The 22166-nt window shown below is 31.0% G+C and overlaps 1 protein-coding gene across 1 annotated transcript in view; it reads left to right on the top strand.

The window, feature by feature from the left end:
* Window positions 1-22166, top strand: part of LOC117109584 (phospholipase D1-like) — a gene marked incomplete in the record, with an annotated part of 59822 nt that overhangs the window by 5303 nt on the left and 32353 nt on the right. The window contains 4 exon segments of the mRNA XM_033251957.1: window positions 9104-9501; window positions 14980-15136; window positions 18741-18869; window positions 20110-20221. Coding sequence (XP_033107848.1) covers window positions 9104-9501; window positions 14980-15136; window positions 18741-18869; window positions 20110-20221 — 796 coding nt within the window.

Below are 22166 nucleotides of genomic sequence, written 5' to 3'. Positions count from 1 at the left end.
GCGCTCTTCTTCGCCTCCTCATGTTCATGGCGAAATCAAGGTTGGATTGGACAGTAAATCCATCCACATAACATTGCATCATTGTAGCCATAATGGTGGCTAGTACCATAGCTACACGTTCAATTTGTAAAATTACCATTACAGTACAGTATTCAGAGAATTAAACTTCAATACAAATCGTTCCCGCGTATCGTTTAAACAAGCAGAAGTAAACAAAGAATAGGTTGATGGGATTGGTTTTTCTGAATGACCTTACAAAATTACTTCCAGAATAGTTTCGTTACACGGTATTCGACATGAGCTAAAATTTGCTCGAACGGTGGACCACCCGCTGTGTGCTCGGCGCGATTAACCGGTGAATTCACCGGAATACGGTTTGTGTTTTTCGCTCGAATGGGCCCTAAGATACAAAAGTAACAACAACCAATACAAAAACAAATCATATAAAGAAAAGAAAATTAACCAGGAATGCAAAAAAAAAGGAAAGCCAGTAGCTTAACTCAAAAAGTTGTTAACTACAGTATGAGCTTAAATTTTGGAAATGTAAACTAATAAAAAATGAAATCAAAATTAAAACAGGAATTACAAAAATCAAGTAAAAAATAAGAAAAAGCACCAAAATCATGAACATGTATGTGTATCCATACACCCATATACACATGCACATACACACATATACACGTATATAACATATGCATATCCACTTTCAAACCCAGAGCTCTATGTGATTGGATGACAGTCTTACTCTATATTCCTAATTTTATTTGTGTTCTGTTTATAAGCAAACATTACTATTGCAGTTTCTTGTCCATTCTGGCTTAACTTTTAATTGCTTCTCAAAAATATTTTGGGTTTTTTTTATTCAAAATAATGTTATGGCTGTAAACAAATTGAAAACTGAAGATTTTTTTTTTTTTTAAATTAGTGGATTAGGTAAGTATGATTTTTAAAATAGAAATTAATTGTTAAATTGTATCCTTTAGTACACTGCAGGATTCCCTCTCCTCTCCAGGTGGGAGAATTCAGAACTTTGGTCATGCATGAGGTCTTGTGGAAGTTCATATATTGGTGCATCTACTCTCAAGCCAGAGCTCTGGTACTTCCATGTGGCATGGCAATCTTCAGTTCAGGGAGGTATGCATTGAGGCTAAACTTTCAGACCCAAAGCTTCATGGTCAGGTGGTTCCAGTCTATGGTGGGCACATAAACTACCGTCAGTTAAAATATACTGTTAGGAAAATTAGGGAGTCGTTGATTGGTGCGAAAATTAGTGATCCTGTAGCATGAGTAGTTATAATTAAACTACAGATGGGTTTTGTCTCTCAAGTGTAAATGATAATTAAAGTTTATTTTTTGTAAATACTAGTCTAAACAATTTTTTGGGTTAAAAAATAAAATATTTACCTTCCACTTTAACATTTCACTTGTAATACTAACAAGGCTTAATCATTAAAAATCATTACTTACATCATAAACTTACACAATGGAAGTAGATTATGTTTAGTTTGCGAAAACAAAAAGTGTATCAAAACAAGCGTGTATGTCAAGGAATTTTCTATTCTTTACCACACAAAAAATCTGTCAACAACAGCGTGTATTTTAATGTCCTTTTTTTGTTTTCACGAGCTAACATAATCTACTTTCATCATGCTATAAATAATTTGTGATATGAGCGATGGAATATTAAACAAAGGTCTAACAAAAATCAACTTTAAAAAAACAGTAATCTGAATGATTTTTTTTTGCCCTTCTTTTTTTTAAATGATGAAAAGGGGCGGGTGGAAATTTTTTTTTTTTTTTTTTTAAATACTCATCTGAATAAAAATGATCCACAGAGGACCTGCCTAGAATGGCAATATCTTACATCAGACAATAACTGTAGACTAATTTGTAGGGCATGTGACAAAAAATTAAGGTAAGTTCACTCACATTTTTTTTTTACTTGTAAAGAAAAATAGCTGAACAAATTTTTTTTTTAAAGTTTTTTTTTGTTTTTCTGCCCCTATTATTTTCAGTGAGTTAGGAGCGGGTGGAAGAGGGCAAACAAACAATTTATTTATTTTTTGGTCACTTTGGGTTATTCAGACAGTTCAGTTACGCAGTATTTTAAATGTATGTGTGCGCAGTAAAGTTTTTATTTTTGTTATTCTTGGCAAGTCTGAACAACAGAGATCTGAGAGAGAACATAAGGAGTAATAAAGTGTTTTGCTACTTTAATCGGAAATTTTCTTAATTGGTTTTTTTTTTTTTTTTTTTTTTTTTTTGGAGGTGTGTAAAACCAGGTCCATATTAGCAAAGGTGTTTGAATAGCTGATAGCTCATTTGATGTTTGCTCAGGAGCAAAAGCATTGCCATAGTTTAATTCCATAAATATTCTAGAGAAAGCATCATTTACTGGAGGAAATGAAACAAGATACTTGGCAAGTCTGAACAACAGAGATCTAAGAGAGAACATAAGGAGTAATAAAGTGTATTGCTACTTTAATCGGAAATTTTCTTAATTGTTTTTTTTTTTTTTTTTTTTTTTTTTGGAGGTGTGTAAAACCAGGTCCATGGACGAACGTACAGTAATACACATTTAAATTTTAATAATGTTGTTGTTAACTCTGCACATGATGCTTTTGTTTCTCACAACCAATCCCATAAATTGTCATCAACCAGCTGCTAACAAATTTCAAATCTATACACTAATTGAAAAAACTTGCTTTAGCATAGGAAATAGAAAGATAGTTAACACCATATAGGAAATAGAAGATTGTATTAAAACCACTAGAGGATACCAGGTATGTTAAATTTGTTTTATCTCTTGTTAATGCATAAAAGTACATTGATTTTTTAGTTTGTACTGTACAGCAGGGAGTTGTTAGTGTACAGTAATTGTACAGGTATGTACTGTACCATCTTATTGCGTCATTGTATTAATTAATGGCCTGAGTACCACCAGTACCAAAGGTATGTGTACATAGATACTGGAATTATATTAAAGATCAACATTGTTAAGTTGTAGGCTGGTGTAGATAATGCTGAATTAAAAGTTGAGGAAATTTGGCTAATGTTAATGACTCATAGCAGGTGATACTGATGGCATAATAGCAAAGGTGTTTGAATAGCTGATAGCTCATTGTTATTGTTTGATGTTTGCTCAGGAGTTCAAAAGCATTGCCATAGTTTAATTCCATAAATATTCTAGAGAAAGCATCATTTACTGGAGGAAACGAAACAAGATACTTGGCAAGTCTGAACAACTGATCTGAGAGGGAACATAAGGAGTAATAAAGTGTTGCGAACTACTGTTGGTTTATATTTGAAATTCAAAGATAATATAGCTAGTTTATGGTACAGTATTTACAAATTTAAGATTTGTTTCTAAATATTGAGGCATAGTATACTATACCATGTCTTATATTATTTCCTTTATGGAACAATAGAGTTTATCATTTTGTTGGATGTGATCTAAATGAGAGACAGTCCCCCTTAGGTTAAAGGTGATCCAGAACTACTGTTGGCTTTGTTATACAGTTAGGACAGGACTGTACATTATTGCCTGGTAAGTATACTTTAATGTGTTCATTGCGATAATGAAGTGTTTATTATATAATACTGTACAACTCAGATAATTTAAACATTTAAAATTACAGTAGGTACAGGTAATTTAGGACCACTGTTGCTTTCTTATTGCTTGTAAAAATAAAGTAGAGTGTCTACCTTCCTTTTTCTGTGTTAACTTCCTGTATTTTCATTGTTTATTTTGCCTACTATTTATAAACTGCCTCCTTTAGGTTTACATGGTATCTCTCTGTTTCTTTTTTTTAATTATTTATATTGTGATTTTCTATTCAAAGCTGAAATATTAAATTCAGAGTCTATATAGTATAAACATACAGTATTGAAATTTAATAACTTTATTTGATCCTCATAAATGAGCTTAACCAAGTACTTCTTCAATGATTTTTGACAGTTTTTTAAGTCAATTTTTAACTACTACCGCACCAAAAATTTACCTTTACATTAATAATTAAATCATTTAACAAAACTTATCAGATTTTATGTTGTTGAGCTCTCTAATGACTGGTGTCTACAGTACTGCCATCATTTGCATATTCACAAGATATTCTGCTTCTTTATACAAATCATTAAATGGTATGGCTCCAGGCTATGTCTGTGAAATAATATCCTCATATGCAGCACATTACCCTAAGATCTTTGCTTTGATCGTCCTGAACATTAGGTTTACGTCCAAAAAATGAGATTGGAAACCTGCACGAAATGTACTGTTCTTAATTATTTTATACTAAATATTTTATATTTAATTTACACTAATAAATAATTGCCTTTGTCAGTGCTACTGCACAAGGTTTAAAATTACCTTTCTTTTGCCCTATAAGTTAATAGTGTCTGTTGTTTATTGTACTGAAGGCTCAAGGTTCTTTAGGAAATATTAATAGTCTTTCAATCATTAATTTTCTTTTGAACAGTTGTTAACTATGCATTATACAATAAAATTAAAAGTGAAAAATATACATGATAATACTCTATTTAAATTATTTTATGTTCACAGCTGTTTAAATAATTTTAATGTTACTATTAATGTTAGATGTTTATTACTGTTAAGTTAATTATATTTTGAATAATAAGTTTATGTTTAATATTTGATTTAAATATCTGTATGGCAAGAAGGAAAAATATTCATGACCAATTTCAAAAAACAGGACTGTACTATGAAATTGTATTATTTTACACATTCAAAAACTGTATGGAATTCATAAAACCTTTTGATAAGGGCAAATTTTACAAAAACAAAATCATCTGAAGTTTTAAGTACCGTAATGGGGAGGTAGTGGTCACTAATGCTCCGTTCGTTAGAACTTGTGAAGTTAGTGTTTCCCAGTTTACAACTTGTGAAACGCGTTTATCTATTTGGTGAACTTGTAAACACAAGAATTTTCTTCCTCGATTTGCACAAGTAGTGTGGAAAATGGCGGGTGTAACACAAACTATGCACAATGAGCATAGGTATTTATTGCAATTTGTTTATTAAGTAATAGTACTATTTCAGATAAAAAAAAGAGTGTTGTTTGTATGTTTTATTTGCAACCCAACATATTTATTGCAATTTGTTTAAGTAATATTATTTCAGATTAGAAAAAAAGATTTTTTGTATGTTTTATTTCCGAACACTTTTCAAAAGTGACAGCAGCCTTTTAGCATTTGTCAAATGAATGCACTCTTCTTGTGTACTTGCATGTTACAAGTTGTGAAATCAGTTTTCACAAGTTCTAATGAACGCAGCATTATTTCCTTTTTTTTTCTCGGAAATTGCTATAAAACACACTCCAACACATGGTTGTGCATATAGTGTGTAAAGGCATATTTAAATATTTAAATTGTTCTTACAGGAACTGATGTATGAAAATATAAAATACACTTGTTTTGATTGAGCTCATTTGCTTTTAATATATTGTTTGTTATCCCAATACTGGTTTACTCTTCCCTGAGTCAGGTGCCAGAGTTTTGTCAGGCTGCGACACCGGTACATCAGAATAATCCCATTCATAGTTCAAACCTGTCAAGGGTCTCACTGGCTTGCTTGAGATTTCTTCTGGATTTGCTTGAGATTGGGCATTTTTTGAAAATTAGGCTTGAGGTCACAAACCTTAAGGAAAGTACAGACGTTGATATAACATACAAAATTTCATTATGTAAGCTTGTCACTGATTGCTCAATCAGACGTAACTTACTATACTTACTGAGAGGTGGCGTCGAGACTTGACAGGTCTGATAGTTTATGAAGTTATGAAGCTAGGTTGCTTCTTTTCCAATTATTTTTTTTCTGAGTGTAAAAAAAAAAAAAATGAAAAAAGTCAATGAGGCCCAAAGAAAATGGATGTGAGAGAAGGCATGTAAAACATATTTCTTTTGGCCAACTTCTCTACAAATACAATGCAAACAACAGGCCTATACTGTAGAGGTAATTGAATCCGTACATGTTGGATTTCCTGTTGAAACTCATGTGCAATGTCAATATTTAAGGTTCATCAATCTTGAAGAATACAGTACCTTTATAAAAGCAAAAGTTTAATCCAAAAAAAAAAAAAAAAAAGAAGTGAGATACAGGTCTTTTGTCACTCTCAAAACCGAGTGTTTCCTGGTCTTTAAACTGCTTTGGTGTTTAATTAGAAAAAAATAATTATACAAAACAAGTATACTTCTGGGAGTTGCAAAAAAGTGGTTCGTAGGGTAGTCATTACTGTATATGGAATTATCTACATTATGATAGGAAAACTACATTTATATGCATGGGTTAAACACTTGTGTACTGTTGTAGAGCATGAATAGCACTATACTGTATATTATCTTTCATAAAATATTAATATTATTTTTTAAATTAATTAATATTATATTATTTTGTATTACAGTATTATTTTTTTACTTATTGTTGCTTGTGATATAATATATTTTGTGTGTGTGTAGTGTGGGGGGGGGGGCAGACGTGGGGTCCTGAGTATTTGAATGTTTTAATATTCATTTCGCCTTTTTGGTCTCTTTCCATAATAATTTTGTAATTTTATTGTATAATGTTGCCTATTTTAATAATTGTATTTATCATCTTTTTATGTAAACGCTTTGAACAAATGTAAATCTGAAATTATGTGCTATAAATACATTTTTAATTATTGTTATTGTTATTCTTGTTATTGTTTGAGCAACTTGCAATTTTATTGTTATTGTTAAACTTAAAGCCCCATTCCTGGCAAAATTTCAGTTTTTAAGAAAAATCTAATTTTTGTATAATGTTATAAAGATTTATAAATATAATTGCTAGTTTAAATGAATTTAGACATTCCTAAGAATGAAAAAAATGTAAAATAAGACTTAAATTTGATTTTTTGTGTTCCACACAAAAAATAAATGCGGATGAATTTTTCATGTTGATTTTGTGATAGGTCGTGAGAAGAAATATCGTAGGCGCCGAAAACATTAGCCTATCCAATGCTGCTAGGCTAGGCCTAGCCTTACCTCGATTTAGGTTCTGTTATCACACATAAAAACAGCCGACATGATAGTTTCCGTTGCTAGTATTGACACTTGTGAATATAATATTTCACAGGAATTATTTCAAATTTGTTAAAAAACTGATTCTGACTGAGATTTTGACACTTAAACAAACATATCTCAGCCTAACCGAACGACCGCATTGTGCGAGATGCGAAGTAGAAAAACTAATCTCATTAGAGAGGGCGCACTTTATTGACTGTATGAAGTATAAATAGAAGCGAGAGTATTCCAGTGGATGCGATCTACAACCTCTGAATTTGCCTAGTAACGATGAATTCGTCGAGAAAATGGTAATATTTTATGAGAAATAGTCTGTATTTCTCATTTTTTTTATTCTTTTGCGTAAAACTGAAATTCATGCCAATATTTTTCCATGATTTATAAAAATTGGAGTAATGCAAATGCATATTTTCTAAAAAAAAGTCAATTTTTAGTGAAATTTTGCCGGGAATGGGGCTTTAAGTAATTTCTGCCTCAGTATTCTTTTAAAAAGTGAATCAATCTAAAATATTATTTTATACTGTCTTCTTGTTGATTTTTCTATTATAAGTACTGTATACCCCTCCATATCAGCCATGCTGAAAGGGCTACCCACTTAAAACGTAGTTCATAATTGTTGTATACTGTACTGTATAAAGATAGAATTGGTATTCAAAAGTTGAAAGGTCAAGAGACTGAGGATATGAGGATGATCCAGGTTTGAAGGCTGTTTCAAGAACCTAGATACAGTATCAATCCAGAATACAAAGAAAACAATCTTCATGACAGCATCCTGCATTTCAAACACCATAATGAACTTGAATATTGTAGTACTAATACAATTTTTTTTTATGAGAACCAATAAAATTTTGGTCAGACCAGTAATTCTTTATTTATTGCCAATTTCAGGCTCAAAATTTAAGTTCTTATTTATTATATTAAATATTAAAATTATTCAATTCAATTTGATTTATTCATTTATCAAGTCACAATCAGTACAAGATTTTGATTAATACCGAAGCAATAGCCCTGATAAAAGAAAAGGTATACACAAGCATAATTAAGCTTTTATATTGGTAACCTTAAGATAAGCTATACACAAATAGACACAATGCACGCAACAAACATACACGAATCATATAATCTACATGCATTTGAACACAAGCTTAGCTGAGTATCTTGTGTTCTTCTCTAATAGAACTTTTGATTACAGCACATCTGATACAGTAAACATTAATGGAATAGAATGTTGATATAACCTTTTTAAATATTAATACTTTACTGTATGTGACAGTATTGTACTGTAGCTTGATTTGTTGGTTTTTCTATTATTTTTTATTATTTTTTAAAAATTATTTTTGTTTGTTATTTTTTTTTTTTTTTTAATTTTAACTTGGCCTCAATTTGTTCTTATATATATATTTTTTTTAAATAATTTCAACCTCGGTGTTCTTATATATAATTGTTTTTATCATTGTAAATTTTTATAATGTTGTTTTTTTATATTCCATGTTTAGTATGTTTGTGTGCACCTCGGAATAGGTTTACCTAGATAGATGGTGCATTATAAATGTATTATTATTATTATTATTATTATTATTATTATTATTATTATTATTATTATTGTTATTATTATTATTATTATAAAAAAAATGTAACATCTAAAAACCCATTGTTTTTATTTGTTTATAGTTCATATTGATATAATTTAAAATCCATATTATTCTTTTATTCTACTCATTATTAAAAGTAAGTGATATTCATATTAACATATATTACATACTGGTAATTGATTTTATAGAGTAAACAATACTTCCATTATAAATTTTATCTAATTGTAATTAAGCTTAAATTTCCTTTTTTGTATTGACACTCAATATGATTGGTTTGTGTCTGTTTCATACTCAAATAAATGGAAGAGGCCAACTACATACATTAGGCCTGTGGCAATACGATGCTGTATAAATTGAGATCTTGCAATAAAACAACTCACATTTAATATTCCTTGGCAACTGTTGTAGACTTACAGTACTATACTGTATTTAACCATGGGAAATTCTTTGCACAGGGACAAATTAGATGAACAGCTCCTACCAATGGATGGAGAGGCTAACGGAAGTGGGAGCCGGAGGTCCTCTTACGGTGCTGCCGAAGAGGACCAGCACCATGGCGTCTGTAACCTCATGCCAGAAGATTCTCCTGTGAAACAGCCGCTGCCAACAGTAAAACATAAGCCTCCAAAACTTGTGATCTTGAAGGATGAAGTAACCAATGAAGACAGCATCCAGCAGATCTCGTATGGAACCTTTCCAGATGATCAGGTGATTCCAACAGAGGAGTTTGAGACAAGATCCAGACCTGCATCTTTAGGATCCCTTGCCAGTTCACTTGGAAATGATAAGCTGGCTGCTAATGGGAACTGGGCGGATGGTGGTATAACTGAAGAGGGTGACGGTGGGGTCGGAGGTAGGTCACAAATATCTACTGATATGAGTTTTGTGAGGTAGCAGATTTATTAATTTCTGTTATTACTGATACATATTGCTATTAATGAACATAGTGTTATTATTTGTTCAAGTCATTTCCTGTGACAGTGGACAAGCTATCGTTTCTGTTTATATTTTTTTTTTCTTTTTACTGGCTTTTCCTATGAAAGCAGAAACTTTTTTTTGTTTTAGTTCATGGCTTCCTTTTTTTTTCTTTCCTGTTTTCTATTTTGCAGGTTTTTTTACATCCATATTTCATAAGGTTGGATTCTATACAACTATGGTTGGAACTCTCCACTTCATCTCACCAATAACCCTACCACTGCAACCCTCAAATTATTATTATTATTATTATTATTATTATTATTATTATTATTGTTATTGTTATTATTATTATTATTATTTATGCTAGTAAATTATAAAAGCTGCCCTATTAATTCTAGATTTGTTAGGTGATTTAACAAATTAATTATTAATTTGTAATTATAATGTTAGCCTTGCAGTAATTAAATGTTGATTGTGACACATAAAATATAATTAAGTCATTTCATTTTCATGTACCAAACATCAGTAGGCCTGTAGAGTAAATAATAATCACTAGAGTATATACAACCACCTGTTTACCAAATGGAATTAATTAAGTCATAAGGAAACATACATTTAGCTTACAGTGTTTTCATCAATAGTGGTGGCACATTGGTTGGGGGCTGGGATCTTACACCAACATTGTTCACTGGCAGTGGCAGACTGGCCTGTTTCAACCGACTGATCCACCACCTCTGAGTATGGTACCCTTTTCAGAGGAGGGAGGGAGACAAAATAGGATTTGAGATTTAGTAAAAAGTACACTACAGACTGCATACAATGGCTAACCTGTGTGAATTTCTCTACACTCATAAATGCATGCCACACACAGGATTTAATGGATGTTCACTCAATTTCCAGAATGTCAAAACCACTGACTTTTCTGGAAACCGGTCAGTGACCCTTAGCAGCCCTTGTACCCCAGCCATCTGTCAACAATTTGCTTGCAAATACTCATTTCTTTTGAGTATAAGACAACTAGACAAATTTTCTGTTACAGATACTACTGTATCTGTCATAAAATTAATTGAAAAACCTTGACAACAATTTAAACATGAATACCTCAATACAATGCTAAACAAAATTGTATTTAATATTTACAGATCGAAAAGCAAACAAAAGAGGTCTTTGCTAATTATTGGACATTTAGGAAAAATGTTCTATTTTTATTTTATTTTAATTTTACTGTTTTTCAACTTCACACCAACTGTACAAACCCGCCATTTAATGGTATTTAAAAGAAAATTTGAAAAAAAAAAAAAATCTTTACAAACTCTATGTATAGCTCTGAAAATTGCTAATGTGAAAACCAAAACTGGTTTTACATTAACATTTATAATAGTACTTCAGAAGCCTTTCTAAATGTAGAAGCAGCAATTGATCAAATTGGATATTGTCAATATGGTGTATTAAAAGGTCATTTGTACTTTAATTATGCCATTTTCTCCACATTTCTCATATTGGAATTGCATTCTGTAGAAAAAATAGTAGTTTAATGTTTAATCATAAACTTGAATACTGCACTAACGGTAATTGTTCCCTCAATCCTCATTTGAGTGTTACATAATTGTAACTTATACTGTAGAGAAGAGACTTAATTCTAAACAGTAATTTAAATGCAATCGGTAATATAATTTATTATTTTAATATTGTAATTGTTTACTGGATTTAATGAGCACTTATTAATGTTGTTTCCCATATTTGGTGTTTCTTAGTGCATGATAAAAATTAACACAAACAATTTTAAATGCACTTGCAAATGAAACAATTTGATATTTTCAGTGCAATTTACATAAGTGCTGGTCTGGTCCTTCTTCTTCTTACTTTTGGTAAAGGGAGGAGGTTAGAGTTTGCCAAATCACATTTTTGGTAAAGGGAGGAGGTTAGAGTTTGCCAAATCACATTTTGAATTACTTACGGTAGGAAAAATAGAAAGAATGCATATTTAACCAATTATGTCTAATATTTTAATATTAAAAATAGCATGAAAACTGTCTAAATAATAATAATCTTCCCTTAACATTCATACACTTGAAAATGACAAAAAAAAAAAAATTATAAAAGAGTGATTTTAAAAGTAACTTGCTCATTTTGCACAAACATTGACTTAGCATAGAAATTATTGAATTATTAAGCAAAATGTGTACCCTGGTTTTCATACTGGATAATTGTAAATTAATTTTTACTGTCAAATTATAGGTAAACATTTTTTTTAATACACTAATTTCCATCTTTAAAATCTATTATCTTTAAATTATAAAATGGAACCTAATTTTAACCTAAAGTAGTCCATAACATTTCTAAATCATCCCTTAACATTCACATAAATCAGAATTATTTTTACATTTTCAACTACACTAAATATGACTGATTGCAAAGTTTGCCTCCAGGCATTGTCATCAACATTGAGGTTCAATTTTCAACATGTCAATTTATATAACTCTTGCTAACCTTTTAGGGTATATCAAAACCAAATACATTCCATTTTAAATCACTCATTTAATTTTTCACTCATATAGCATTGTGCAAATAACTACGTAAGTAGAACTACAAAAGTATTTGTTTGAATATTATAGTGTACAGAACACTACACTGAGCTGCACCTCATTTCAGAAACTCTTTATGAACACTTTTGTTACTCAGCAACACTAGAGTGCCTAATACCCCATTCAGACTAGCATCGCATTGTGATCGGTTGTAGCAATTACCACATTTCTTGTGGAAACCATTTAAAAATGTATTGTCCCTTGAAAATGACAAAAAAAAAATTATAAAAGAGTGATTTTAAAATTAACTTGCTCATTTTGCACAAACATTGACTTAGCATAGAAATTATTGAATTAAGCAAAATGTGTACGCTGATTTTCATACTGGATGATTGTAATAAATTAATTTTTACTGTAAAATTATAGGTAAACATTTTTTTAAATACACTAATTTCCATCTTTAAAATCTATTATCTTTAAATTATAAAATGAAACCTAATTTTAACCTGAAGTAGTCCATAACATTTCTAAATCATCCCTTAACATTCACATAAATCAGAATTATTTTTACATTTTCAACTACACTAAATATGACTGATTGCAAAGTTTGCCTCCAGGCATTGTCATCAACATTGAGGTTCAATTTTCAACATGTCAATTTATATAACTCTTGCTAACCTTTAGGGTATATCAAAACCAAATACATTCCATTTTAAATCACTCATTTAATTTTTCACTCATATAGCATTGTGCAAATAACTACGTAAGTAGAACTACAAAAGTATTTGTTTGAATATTATAGTGTACAGAACACTACACTGAGCTGCACCTCATTTCAGAAACTCTTATATGAACACTTTCGTTACTCAGGAACACTAGAGTGCCTAATACCCCATTCAGACTAGCATCGCATTGCGATCGGTTGTAGCAATTGCGACACCCAATCGCACCCAATCGCAAAGTAAAATCGTGTGTGAAAGCTCACCAATAGTAGTCGATATTGCAATTGTTACCCGTTGCGATTGGGTGCTACAATCTTTATTACTCCCGATTACCACGGAATCCGATCACAGTGAATCACAACAATTCCACAGGCACTGTTTAGCTAAGGTCAGTCAACATAGGCCTAGCCACTGGAGGCTTAGGCCCTAGAATGTAAAGTTTGTTTGTGTTGGTTTGAATGCGTTCGTTGATTGCGATCGGGAGTAATGAGTTTTGGATTACCACTGATTACATCGCAACAAAGTGTAGTCTGAATAAGGTATTAGTCGCTGATACAGCCAGGTGCCTCAAAAGGTAGGCCGTAATATCCATTGCTTAATTCTCCGCTTATGTATTTGCAAAATACATGCGTGTGCCTTAATAATACAGCGAGGTGTTTTTTTTTTCTTTATTTTAATATTAGGTTTCTCAATACATCAGTTGAAAATATTATTTTAACTTAATTGGCTTAGCTGTGGAGGAACTCAGTTTTAAAACAGCTTGTTGGCAGTTGCTTGGTAACTAAACTGATGTTTGACTACCTTTTCTGCTAATAAAAAATGCATAGTTGCTGCAAGCAAGTCCAATACATTAAAATCAGTAATCCATCACACACAATTCTTCATACAAAGGCCTAATATTTAATAATATAAAAATGTATCATAAATTACAGGTACTGTATCTGATAAAAGAAATTTCAAAGGTAAAAATTATCTCAGTGTTGGAGTCAGTATTTTTCTTTGGCAGGTAGTCCATATTTGTTTACCAACAAATGTGTCAGACCCCTCAGCCCCACTAAGGATAGAGCTCAATGAAAAAAAATAGTTATGCCACCTTTAAGTGCCTTCTTATACATGTATATTATTTCTATAATACTATAACTATGTCTAACTTAATACCCAGGTACTGTATGCACAATTTCCAGCAAGTGTTCTACATCTCGCTGCTCTAGGATACTTTTTAATTGTTTGTTTTCATTACATTTAAATTTCTGTTTCTGGATGTGACTTGGTGGGTTATTGTTGCCTGTCAGATCACACTGTAAGATTAAGAAATCCATGAAGTATCATTAGCGTAGATATAAAATGAATTATCCCATCAATAAAATTTGAGACTTCGCATCTCATAGTCACATATATACAAATGCTTTATATTCTATTAAAAAAAAACTTTGATTTTGTAAATGTCAAGTATTTAAAGCCACATTGCATAGAAAAACATGTTGGAACAGAAGTAGAATATAAATCCTTAACATAGGTTAATTGTAATTCCATGTCTTGCTTTTTTATTTCCTGTTTTTAAAGGATATTTTTTTTTATACAGTATGGAATAGTACCTGTCTCTTATACACATCTAGATGTGTATAAGAGATATATATACAGTATATTATACAGTGTATCTCAGTATCTTTATACATGCATACATTTACAAAATAAAAAAAAAATCCATAGTAGACAAAAGCTGAATTCAGAACTTAATTTACAGTTAAAATTTATCTTCTTTTATATTAATTCTTGCATTTCATTTCTCTATCTCTTTTTATTTATAATTGTCCAGTACTGTGCCATGAGATTTACTGTTAAAAATTATTCTAAACATTATTAAGAATAGCTTATCAATAAGCTATTCATAATAAACATAATCTATTGTTTGCACTGAAATCTTGTTTATTGGTTTATTTACAATGAATACAGTACTGTAAATGTGTTGTCTCACTACAAAGTCACATAGTGTTACATGTTAAATTTTTCTTATATGTTTTTGAAGAATATTTGTTATTACTATACAGTTGTTTTTTTTTTTAATTATTAATTTCTGTTTTGACAAAGACCATGTTTCACAATTTACGTAGTTTACAAATGATTCTATGACTTGAGATTCAATGCTCTCATCAACTTATTTTCCAGAGAGTCATCGCAGGATTCCATTTACAAATATTCATGAAAAGATTTATCCATTCTCTGAGAAGTCTCGTAGTGTGTACATCCCCGACACAAAGATCAGTGTCAAAGTTGTGGATACAATGAGGTTGACTACATCCCAGTTCACTCTAAACCCTAATCTGTAAGTATAATGAAAGTTCACTTCTCCAGCAGTGACCTTGAATATTAATTATTAATTTAATATTAACCCAGAATAATTATTTATTAATAGGGTGATATAATAGTACAGTATACCGTATAAAAACCTTGAATTGAAGCCCATTGGGCTTAATCTCGAGTTGAAGCCCATCTAGAATTGAAGCCCCCTCTTTAGTTTGCAATATTAGTCTCGAAAAGAAGCCCATCTTGAAAAGAAGCCCATGGGATTCTTTTCAAGATAGCATAGGCTTTTTTAACAGTATATACACTGTACATGAATTTCAAAAAATAAAATAAATTAAAAACAATCTTGGTTTATACAGTATTTACATGATTTAATGTCAGTTAAATACACTCCGTGATACAGATTAATGTTACAGTGGCCGTATTTATTGTTTTATAGTACAAGTTTGCAAAATTAACAGTACTCATTTTTGAAAAGAAGCCCCCCTCTTTACTTTAAGTAGCCACGAAAGGAATTATGAAAAGATATTTTTCTGTCCAATTAAAAACATGCAAAAAAAAAAAAAATTACTGTTTCTATAATATTTTTTTGACTTTTAAATTGTTGGTATAATCAGTATTATTAATTTAGTAAAAAGTATGGAACTCAGTTTAATTTACTTGGTTCAATTTGTGTCTCATTTAATGTTGATTTCCCATAAACGTATTGAAAATTGATAGAATTTTTGTTTTAATCCTTTCAAATTGCAATGATAATGTTTGATTTCATTTTTGGTAGTAAATTTCACCACAAACAGTCTCTCTTCATGGGTTGACAATTTATGATAGGCCCACTTTAGAATAATGCTGATTATTTTGTTGATAATAAATGTGGCAAAGACAAGCCAAACCAGTCACTCGTCGCAAAAATCGATTTTGTGCTATTAATACAGTGTTTGAGAGTAAAATAATAGCCAATGGTAAAAAAATCATTCAAATCGGACATTTCCTTATGAAGTTGCAAGTGTTTAACCACACAGCTGTTGAAAGAACAATATATGAGAAATCATGCCTTTAAAGTTTATGATTTCAGGCATTTCTCATGCAGAAACTATCTTTAAATCCTTAAAAAGTGAAACATTGAAAATGGAGAAAATAACAGCATAGGATGGTGTGTAGATATATAAAGGTTAGTTTATTGCAATAAAGTAGATTTTTAAAAATTTGACATTTTAGCATGTCTTGGCCATTTTCTCTGAAACACGATTTGTGACGAGTGACTGGTTTGGCTTGTCTTTGCCACAAATGGTGGTGTGGTGGTAACACAAGACTTTTCTAATACCTTTTTAGCGAACTTATGTTTTCAAAGATCGTCAGAAGAGGGCGGAAAAAATTCAATTTTGTTTTCTTATTTAGCAGAATGATTTTGTCAAAAAGATTTAGGTGGAGAAGAAAATAAAAATAAAATGTTATTGATGAATATAAACAGTGTAGTAATGAGATTGATAAATGCTGTAAATTTATATAATTATGGAAGAAATATCTTGTTTTTCGGCGATTTCAGGGGAGCAGAGGGTGTAATAAAATAAATAAAAATTTTTATTTTCTTTGTTAAATTTCCATTTTTTGTGGTGGAGGTTGTGCTAACAGGCCAAAAATACAATTTACTTTTCATTCAGAATTACCATTATTGGTGGATAGAATTTTTGTTGCAAGGTATAAAAAAGTCTCGCCTAGGAATGATGATTTATCAGTGACAGAGTAGGGGGAGGATGGTGATTACAATGATAATGACAATGATTATGATGATGATGAGGATGATGAATTGATACCGATGAATGTATTTGTCTGTAAACAAATTCATAAGCATAATCACGACAATAACAATTACTATCAACACTGCAGAACGCGCTGCTTACTTGGACTCGAATTCAACCCTGGCCATCAGGCGCAAGCTCGGTGGTCTAGAAGTATGATGCCAGGCTAGTGATCTGGAATTGTTTTCCAACGTACTAAGTATTCAGTACATTTCCACATTAGGTAGGGCAAAATTACACTAGATACATGTTTCTCCTTACGTAAATCCAGTTATTGTCTATTCCATCATGACAATAAGAATTACTATCGACATTGAATTACATGTGTTTATCACAGTAGCTTAAGCAAGAGTGTGTTGGGATTAGTTTATCAATGTTAATTGATAGATGGATCGATTAATTGTTTGATTTCTGAGTAAATCAACTGAGTCTACCTGGATAATTGTAGTAAACCAATTTCTCCTGACAAATGATATCAATAACATGGAATAGTACAGACCAGTTCACTGCGTTCAGATGCATGCCTCCTGGACAAGACATACATTATACTTCTCTCATTTATTAAGATATTGATTAACTTACCTGTCTAACTCTTGACTTCAAATCAACTGATCTTAAATTACCATAACATGGTGTTTGTAAATAGTTGTGACACTGAAAATTTGTAAATCGACACTTTAGTTAGCAGAAGGTAAAACTCCCCTTAGTATTATTTGAGCACTTTAGTGCTTTTCAAGTGTCTTTTTGTTATCACTATTTCCTTTTGACAGCCCCATGCTTTTACTAATTAGATATAATGTATTATTATGTCTTTTTGTTATCACTATTTCCATGGACAGCCCCATACTTTTTCTAATTAGATGTAATGGATTATTGAATTACTATTATTATTCTCTCCATAAAGGGACATGCATGAATTTACTTAGACCAAGTAGATGGTTTCCTTGCTTTCTTTTTAATAGCTAATTTATATATTCCATTTTAATTGTAATTTTCCAGCTGACTTGATTTCTGATGCCATAGACTCTTTTGGAGGATAGGAAATTGTTTTTGATGGATGACATAATTGCGTTGCCTTTGGGCTACTGTATTTATTATTTGTGTTTATTTATTCTTGAAGCCCATTTTGTGTTTGTTTTTAATTAATGTTTTGTGCAACAATGTCCTAATGTGTAATGTAAGCATTAAGTAATACTACATCATTTTTTTTTTTTTTATTTCTAATTTTTATTTATTTAGGGTTATAATTCTCCATTGCTAGATTCTTAAAATCCATTCCATTTTACGAGAACTTTTTTCTCGTAACTGTCCTCTTAGTATAATTGATGCCTTCGATCATCTACAACTGCATGCTTCTTTTGGGGATGCTGGGCAAGTACTTTTTAGGCCAATTAAAAAAAGAAAGTAGTTTCCTAATATTTTGAAAAAAGGGAGAATGAGGGCAAAACCTTTTTTTTTACTCTAATATGGCAAATCTGATGGGAAACAGCTATTACTTTCTCACTTTAACCAAGTAGACACATTGAGAGCAAATAAAAGAAGCACTAGACATGATTCACACCATATGTATCCCCAACCATGAATGATAGAGAGAGGAATTTTACTGATGTGAGATAGCCAGATTTTTGTACGTTTTGTAAAATGAAGGAAATTTTAAAAAAAAGAAAAAAAATGGTGAGGCAGAGAAAATGGATGCACGAGGGGATGAGAAACTAGTATTTTTTTTTTTTATTTGACCTTATACTTTCATAATTTTTCAAAATGCAAAGTATAAAGATGAAAACAAATTGAATAATTAAAAAATTTGTTTGGTTTTAATGTTGGCAGGTACTATGTAGAGGTGAGGCATGGAGAATTTACATGGACTGTAAAACACAAGTTTAATCACTTCCGACGACTCCATGAGGAAATACTGTTATACAAAGCTCAACTGAACGTTCCTATACCAACCCAAAGGTATTAACTTTGTAATACAAATGCCAAGCCTTAAAAATCACCTCAACATATGTGGCAAAGACAAGCCAAACTAGTCACTTGTCGCAAAAATCAGTTTTTCGGGTTAAATAGTAAAGTAACAGCTATAAAATGGTAAAAGAATCTTTAAATACAACATTTCATTATGAAGTTAAAAGGATTTTAAACTTTCATTTACTTAAAGAACAATATTTGAGTAATCAGCCTTCAAAGTTTAAGATTTCGGGCATTTCTTAGGCAGAAATCATGTTTTAACATTGGAAATGGGGAAAATAACAGCATAGCATGATGTGTATATTATACAAAGGTTAGTTTAGTGCAATAAAATAGATTTCCAAAATGTTGACATTCTAGCAAGTTTTGGCCATTACCTCCAAAATAGGATTTGCGATGAGTGACTGGTTTGACTTGTCTTGCCACATAAAATATTAGATCCTGGACGTTAAGTTTCTGCCAACCTACAATACAGTATAACAGCCACTTAGAGCTGTCTTATGCAGCAGGGCTTGTTTTTAGCTGATTTTTTATGGGGGCCTGTTCCTTCCTACTGCCGCAGGAAGTTGTTCTTTGAAAGAACCATTCATGGAAACTGTTTCTTCTTTATAGCCTTCTTGTGCTTTTTAAATTCTCATTATTATTATTATTAATATTAATATTACCTTATAGTAGGATTGAAAAATATTTTGTGCCTCCATGAGACAATGTTGTTTTTCTTTTTTTTTTTTTGGTCTAAAGTGCTATTATAGTCTGTGTTTTACCATCCTGTTTTCCATACTATCAATTACTATTTATTTAAAGCAAATACAGTATCTGGCTTATTTAAGCTGGTAAAAGAGAGTATCCCACCACTACTGTAGAAATATTTTTCAGTCTTTCATGGAAGGCTGTTTTTTGTGTTTACACCAAATAAATCCAATCTACTATGAGAGATGTACTGTACCTAATGTGATGAAAATAATACTTTAATACAAAAGTTTTGCTCCCTATACCTGTCAATATAATATTATATGCTTAGTATATACTAAAGATTTTCTTATTAACTGTTGTTTTAGCATACCTGCTCTGGGCTTAAATTCAGACTGAAAAATCATGGCATTATTCTTATTATTAAAATGTTGGGTCCACTCTCCAGTTTTTATTTTTTTTCTGTTCAAAATATTTATCAGGATTCTTCAGAAAAAATACAGTCTTCAGTGAACATGTTGTTGTTGTTGCATTTTAGACACATAGAACGAAGGAAATCTTACAAGATCAACAGGAGCACTAAGGACTTGGCCCATTTTCCACGAACACTGGATGGGCTGATTACATCAACTCAGATGCCGAAAAGAATGGTAAGTTTGTGAAATAATTCCTTAGTTTTGAATTGTGATATCCCAACATTTAGGTAGTCTTTAACCGTCTTCAGGGGGAAATAATAAAGAGCAGCTAGATGACCTTTTAAAAAACAGCAAGTATGCTTGCCACTTATAGAATGAGAATGATGCTTTATAAACTAAGTCTCTTTATATAAATCACTATTTGGTTTTAATGAAATGAATTGCAATCAGGTGGAAAATTGAATACGAAATAGACTAGGTTTGCCGACTCTTTTCATATCCAGCCACATTAAAGAATACTTATAATTATTTATAGCATGGCTACATACCTCCAAAATGGTCAGCATATAAAGCAATTTAGATATAGGAACTTGGTGATATATAAAACAACAGGTGGCAGGGTTTTAAGTAGAAATATTATTTCCCTTAAGTAATCCCTTAAATTACATTGTATGCAATTTTGAAAGGAATTGCAAATGCTCATTCAAAAGGAGAATTCAAAAGGTATGAGCAAGTATGAGCGTAACTTGAAATAGGGAAGTTGAGCAGGACTTGAAAAACATGCTCATTAGATAGAATAATTTGGAGTAAGATTCATACAACTTTGACTGTTATTTATTTTATAACATTTTGGCAATCCTGCCTCCCAATTTACTTCCTGTGTTTGTGCTGTATTGTATTTTATATGTAAACACGGCAAGGGTTTTGAACCTCCGAACTCTGAGAGTCTGAGCTATAAATTTTCCGCCAACCACTTTAAACTGTAAGATTCGTAGAACACTGAAATTTATTGCAAACAGAGACAGTACAGTATTTCATGATTTTTTGTAGAATAACGTTGTAACAGATTTAATAAATTTGTTACTCACCAAAGAGAATAGTTGAATGAGTACAGTAGCCATATTATTTTTTTGACACAATATAGGAATAAAAAGAGTAACCAATTTTCTTACTCTAAAATAATGCACAAGAAAGCCATAAATGTGAGAAAAAATATTAAATGCATTGAAGTCCTATATAAAAGTATTTTTCTGTATTTCATAATTAATAATAGTAATGATCATAGGAGTTACGTTTTGCCCTACTTGAGGTAGTATTGAATACTCATTACATTCCCAAATAGTTGTGAAAATAAACATTCACAAGTGATTCGGGTGGAAATTGAACCCACAACCTCCAGATAATTAGCATGGTGTCATAACCACTAGACCACCAAGCTTGCACTTAGTGACTAGTGTTGAATCCGATTGTCAATTAGCAGTGGGTACTGCAAATGCTACTTAGATGTGAGTTTGCATCAGGAAAATATTATATAGAAGTTATTTTATTATAATAATAATGAAATTTGAAAATACTGTACAATAAATACAATAATCTAAATTTTATATTTTAATTTTTTTATTGTGTTTTGTGCGCCAAGAAACAACTCACTGTTTCTGTGTTAGACACATTGACTGGTAATCAATTTAAAGAGATTTGTAGTGAAATGTGAAATGTCTGTTTTAAATTAGGAAAAAATGTGTTTTGAGCTGTCTTGTTCAAAGAAACTTTGTAAATGAGCAATTAAATCCTATAGAATTTGTTGTTTATTTTCTAGATTTTATCATTAGATAGTGTGGTGCTTACAATATATCCTACTGTATATCTTTAATTAATCATATACAGTACAACGCTAAACAGAAAGTGCAGAAACCATAAAAAAGATGTTGGCTCATGTTTTGTCTGATAAAGTCATATTTCATTTTATTAGGATCCATTTGAATCATTTCAGAACTTTGTAATTATTATGAAAACCATTTTAATTATTACGTCCAACAAATCAATCACTACACAGTGACACTGATACATCTTCAAAAACTTTGACATTATTAAAATTGTTAAACATAATTGCACTGTAATTGGAATGACAGTTCTCTAATAGGTAACATTTTATGCCTTAGTTTTTAATGAATGTGACATA

This window comes from Anneissia japonica, unplaced genomic scaffold, assembly GCF_011630105.1.
Source record: "Anneissia japonica isolate Jap-2015-1 unplaced genomic scaffold, ASM1163010v1 scaffold287829_len2072220_cov186, whole genome shotgun sequence".
Taxonomy (NCBI): domain Eukaryota; kingdom Metazoa; phylum Echinodermata; class Crinoidea; order Comatulida; family Comatulidae; genus Anneissia; species Anneissia japonica.
Note: the sequence above shows the minus strand (reverse complement) of the source record. Positions and strands in the feature narration are given on the sequence as shown.